Here is a 6,055-nt window from a genome sequence, read left to right as displayed (position 1 = left end):
CATAGTGCCAAGCAATACGAACCACATACCAAGTTGGTACCTATTGTGAATTTGTGATAGAAAGATAGCATCTATTTTATTGTTATTACAACTAGCATGTTGCATATATCAATCTAATTATATAATTGTATGAGTATATGCCAACGAACTTTTTGTACAACAAGCTACAACGTGTTCGGAAAAGGCCGTTCAAGAGATCAATGATGCTTTTGTTGAAAACAACAAGTTCCACTTTTTGGTGCACTATCCAAATGTTGACGAGAAGGTACGACAGGACCTAAGTTTAATTATTCTTGCGCCCTTACTATTTCAAAAACTTTGCATGATACTCCCTCCGTTTTTAAATATAAGTTTTTTTAGGCATTTGAAATGGACTATAACACATGAATGTATGTAGACATATTTTAGAGTATAGATTCACTTATTTTGCTTCGTATGTAGTCACTTGTTAGAATGTTTAAAAAGACTTATATTTAGGAACAAAGAGAGTACTATTTTACATGTCGTTGTTGTCTGCAAGACCGGAAACTAGTTATTACATTGTGTAACACCTTGACCGGACACGTCGACTTGCATGGTTTGCCTTAGTCTTCGTCATCACGTGATACAAGATAACAGAAACACGAAACATACGTGTTGCGTGTATATTATATATTCTCCCGTGTCAGCAGCATGCGGCCGAATATCTACAAAGCCCTCCCTACACCCAGACTGCACCTGCATTACGAAGCAGTGGGACAAGCTTGCCGCTGAGGTGAAGGGACATGACCTTGTCGGTGCATCCGGTGAGCCTGCCGCCGATGAACACCGCCGGCACAGCAGGGCTGCGGCCGAGGAGCCGCACCAGCGCCTTCTCCATCTCCTTCCCCCTAGGGTCCTCGTCTAGCTCCACCACCATCGGGTTCACGCCGAGATCCCGGAGGAGGCTCGTCACGGTGTGGCACATGCAGCAGGAGCTCATGCCGAAGATCACCACCGCCCGCTGCCCCGCTAGCTTCGTCACCTGCTCCATCAAGCTTAGTTCTAGTGCTAGTGCTAGTGAGCTCAATTAGTAGTACGATCGCTTGAGCTATGCTGGCTTGCTTAGAGCTGGACATAGGGGAGCCTTGCATATATAGCCATGGAAATGTGCACCGGCAGGATGAGCTTCGAGCAATTTGACCGGAAAAAAGGTGATACGGGAGGGTTCGGATAAATCCTTTACCTCCTTTAATTTGTGCGGCTCCACGTATGGCATGGGGCTAGTGTGGAGCATCGAATATTTGGATTGCAATATGGCGGTGCGGCGACCTGATACCAAAGGGGGAATGTATTGCTGATAAGGCCTGGAGCTGACTTTTTGTAAGTTCTCTTCTATCCTATTGGACAAGTCAGATGAGAGAGATGCTGGTGATGATATCCATATGTTCTTGTGTATTCTGGCATAACTAACCAGGGTGGAGCTACATGTCCATCCATTTTGTGCACAACTGTTTTCTTATATGAATCTAAAAAATCAAATTATATGAATCTCTATTTTTGCAGTTCAATAATATATTTGGACTGTAATATGTAAAAAATTGATTTTTTGCAACATAAATACTCGAAGTGATATAGTTTGGCACAGCCAATTCACCGATCAATTTATATAAATACTCGAGAAAACATCATTATTTATATTTATGCCACCAAAAAAAGTTTTCTCCACATTGCACTTCTAATGTTTCATTGACGTGCAAAGTTCCAGATTTATATATTATTTTATTAGTGAATGACAAAAATAGAAGTTTATGTGAAATGAGAATAGTAAGCTAGCGTAGATCTTAGATTTTGATGCTCCCGGGTTTAGCTATCACACATAATGGAGGGTTGTAACTGCACCCGGTTTAGAAAGTCCACCCTCTTAGAGCAACTCCGGCAGACTCGTCATATCACCCTGATCTCCATAGGAACTGGTGTTATATTGATTTTGGCTGAAGACCACTCTAGCAGAGTCGCCATCCTGCTCTTGATCGCCATAGTCTGAGCCTTCATATTTGAGGTTGGATGAGGCGATAGCGCGCACTGCATCCACCCAAATATTGGCACCACAGACATTTAGAGACACACACTCCCTTTCGCCGCTGTCCATATCCCTGCGTCGCCTTCGTTTGGTGCCACCTCCAAAGCCTAGACCACTTTGATTTGGCGCATGTCGCCTCCGCTGAGCCGTTTCCGAACCTCTTACGCTACACCATAGCTCCGCAACTTCTTCCCACCATTCGTTCGTGCCACCCCTTTCGCCACGCGACCTTAAGGTGGTCAACGACTTGAGCAGAGGTAAATTTTTTGCAACCTTTTCTTGAAGATTTAGTTTGGCGGTTTATAGGTAGTGCATATGACATAGGATTCACATTATGTGTAAATGGATCTGATGGTGGAGCTAATGTTTTGATGATTCATCGTTGAATTCAAGCTATGAGTCTGATAGTGAAATCACGGAGACCAAAGAAGATGAGGTAATATTAATGGTTGTTTAACGGACTTCGTCAACCAAAATGAAGAGGAAGCGTCTCGTACCAGAGGTTGATCATGCGACATTATGCCGGAACATAATCCAAGGACACGAGCGCGCGACTCATGCTCGACAATTCCGTATCGAATTGTACCTTCTGGCCTTACGTGTTTTGGCGATGCTTCCACATGATCAAACGGTTGTTCCGTCAAATTTCCGATGAGATGGAAGCCAATGAACCTTCCTTCCAACAACGAAGAAATGCCAGTCTATAGGTTTCCCTCTTTCCAATGGTAATTGCAACACTTCAAATGATTGCATCTAGCTCTCTAGTAGATTCATGGAGTGTCACTCTCTGTCGTGGAATTGTCACGACAGATGTCCTAGTATGAGGACTTAGTCGTGAGGCCAACGCATCTATGCGGTAGCTTGAAGGGGTTGGTCGGAATCGAGAGACGCAGGGCGGATCAACACACAAGACAAGGATTTAGACAGCTTCAAGCCCCGGGAAATATCGTCCGGTAATAGCCCTACATGCTGTTTGTGGCTAGGTCTCATTATGCTCACGAGGGAGTCGCCGCATAAGCCGGCTCCCCTTTAGTTGTGTCTAGCCTTAACTATTATTCTCCCCCTCTTGGGGTGCCCTGCTCCTCCTTATATATGTTGAAGGGGCGGGTTACATGACTAGTCCTAGTAGAATTAGGATTGCTCTATTACAAGTGGAGTCCTAGTCTTGGTTCCTTTGTAGGAGAATATTCGTTATGCCTTTCCTCTTAAACCGACCCACCATAACATGAGACGGTACACTGGGCTTGGGCCTTGTCGTCTGTCTGACCCGCCCGCCAGGTTACTAATGAGCCGCCAAGATCAGGCGGGTTATCCGTGAGTCGCCAAGCTCCGGGCGGGTCACCAGTGAGTCGCCAAGATCCATCCAGGTCATACATCCAGCCGGGTTACACCGCGGGGTATATCCCCGACATTAGCCTCCAGTTTAATTTGGATTTATCCATGTTAAACTAATCTGCAATATAACCACAAGAACAAATTTGACAGGTTGTGCTCTGGGTTAAATAGTTTGTAAGCCGGCACCTAATCATCATTAAGTCCTTGTCATTTCCTCCTAGAAAATCCGGGTCAATAGGCCGGCTTCATAATCAACTTGCTTGTAGAAGAAATATTGTAAATAAAGAATCCATTTGAGTCAGTCTTCAATGCTCTGACTTGACAAAAATATTGGTCTTCGGATATTCAACTGATATTTAGCCGGCTTAAAAATGTAGAACTTGCCGAGCTATAATTTTAAAAAAATCACCGGGTCATAAAAATTGATGATTCCGGGTCATGACTGTTATAGCCTCCGAGTCATGATTGTTGCAAACGCTGGGTCACACAATTGATCTTCCTAATTTACTCAAAACTGAGAATTTGAAGACGTTCCTCCTTTATATGCATATTACCTGTAGCCCCCAAGTCTTAAGAGGAGAAACACAATGATAGCTTAAGACTTGCTTCAATATAAATGTTGCAACATTTGAAGAAATCCAGATTGTTCATCTCAGTCACTAGTCAAAACTGAATATTCCACATATGTAGCCCCCAAGTGCCGGGTTGTCATGCATGCAGCAGGCTGGGACTTATAATTGCCTTTATGCTCATAAAAACTTCAATCAGTGTAGCCCCCAAGGTCCGGGTCATTATGCAATAGTGAGCGGGGACTTTATAAATACGATCATGTAGATTTGAAGAGCAACCGCCGGCTCAGTAAGATAATATTGAGCTAGGACTTTTTATATATATTTCTTTGAAAAGAATATCATATGCTGTAATCCTCTCCATGGGGCTCGAACCCACGTCCATAAGGTTTAAGAGCTTTGTACTCTTCCAACTGAGTAGTGGACCTTTCAATATAATGGATTTAAGACTTGTGTACCTTGAATTGTTGACAGGAGCAATTGGTAGCCCCCAAGGGCCGGCTCATTACAGTGTGATGAGCCGGGTCTTCAATTGGTGAGCAAAAATGACTTTGCATTAGCCCCCAAGTGCTATGGTGCATGCTGGCAGTTACATGGGACTTGCATATTTGATGTAATCTCAACTTGAATAATGTAGCCCCCAAGTGCCGGGTCGTAAGCCTGCAGCGACTCGGGACTATTCCTTTCATTGTATAATAAATCATATCCATTGATAAATAATAGCCATTGCCCTGAAGCGACTTTGAAAACCTTAATCATAATACTGGTTATTGATAAGCATAATAAAAATCCATCCATGTTGGCTATTAAAGATTTGAATAATATAACCCGGCCTGAAAACCGATTCCTGCCATATAAACACGTATATCCATGCACATATGATGCATGATATGATGATGTAATGATGATGCAATGATGCATGATATGATGATGTAATGATGATGCAATGATGCAATATATGATGCAATATATGATGATGTATGTGTATGATAATAGAATACTTCAATAAAACTAGCATGATAGCCACTGGAGTATCCTCGCTTTCTGTAAGCCGATTCTCACATGACCCAATCGATGTTTTAACCTAGATAAGTTCAGATATGACTTATCGAGAGTACACGATGGCCGAATATACAATCATCAAGTGCACGAAAGTGTACGATGAAACTGTGGTGCGTGTTTATGGAGAGCAGTACCTATGAGCACCCAATGTCGAGGACACGGCTAGGCTTGTAGCGATGCATGACTAGAAGGTTGGTCTCGGATGCTAGGGAGTAGTGATTGTATGCACTAGAAGTGCAAGAATTTTTCTACAGCTTGGCACGGCCAATTCACTGGTCATTGCAAGGAACCAATCATAATTTTGGAAGATGTTGCCTTAGAAGATATGTGGATCTAGCATTGCTACTTTAGGTTACTTGGATCTCACAAAGATATCAATGCATTGCAGAGATCTCATATGTTTGCATGGCTAGCTAGTGGCACTTCTCCACCATGCAAATTCACGGTGAATGGCCATAACTAGGACCAAGGCTACTATATATAGGTGATGGCATCTATCCATCATGGCCAACATTTGTGCAGACAATTTCTAATCCTGAGAGCATGAAACATAAGCAATTCTCCAAGTCGCAAGAAGGTCAGAGGAAAACATCGATAGGGCATTTGGAGTGTTGCAAGAAAGGTTTGCAATTGTCCAGGGGATCTGCTCATTTCTGGAGTAAGGAGTCCTCGCAAATATCATGACATGGTGTGCGACCTACACAACATGGTTATGGAGGATGAGAGGAATATGAGAAGCCTCATTGACTATGAAGATATTTGCACAATCATCGAGCCTCGTAGGCACACTGAAAAGTAGAAGACCAGGCCTCCCATGATTATCTGGAGGAGGACCTCATTGAGCATCATTGGCAGCTACTAGCTAGGAGATAGTTTGTTTAAAATTATTACAGTTAAGTTTGTAGTTGAACAATTTACTTGATTATATTATTTGTTGTATTTGGATTATTTTTTAGTTTTCCAATAATATTTGTTGAGTTATGGAATTGTTTTATCTAAATGGTTGTAGAAAGATGAAAACATTAAAAAATTATTAAGGCTGCATTAT

The 6,055-nt window shown here is 42.5% G+C and overlaps 1 protein-coding gene across 1 annotated transcript; it reads right to left on the bottom strand.

The window, feature by feature from the left end:
• Window positions 1–454: 454 nt before the first annotated feature.
• Window positions 455–1,095, bottom strand: LOC125555607 (glutaredoxin-C1-like). Its single transcript, XM_048718506.1, has one exon. The coding sequence runs from the start codon at window positions 1,010–1,012 to the stop codon at window positions 701–703; it is 312 nt and encodes a 103-aa protein (XP_048574463.1). The 5' UTR covers window positions 1,013–1,095; the 3' UTR covers window positions 455–700.
• Window positions 1,096–6,055: the final 4,960 nt, after the last annotated feature.

The sequence above is a fragment of the Triticum urartu genome, chromosome 5 (assembly GCF_003073215.2).
Source record: "Triticum urartu cultivar G1812 chromosome 5, Tu2.1, whole genome shotgun sequence".
NCBI classification, from domain to species: domain Eukaryota; kingdom Viridiplantae; phylum Streptophyta; class Magnoliopsida; order Poales; family Poaceae; genus Triticum; species Triticum urartu.
Note: the sequence above shows the minus strand (reverse complement) of the source record. Positions and strands in the feature narration are given on the sequence as shown.

Bases quoted from the DNA above. Each gene is read 5' to 3' on its own strand.
- LOC125555607 (XM_048718506.1), bottom strand. From the start codon at position 1,012: ATGGAGCAGGTGACGAAGCTAGCGGGGCAGCGGGCGGTGGTGATCTTC.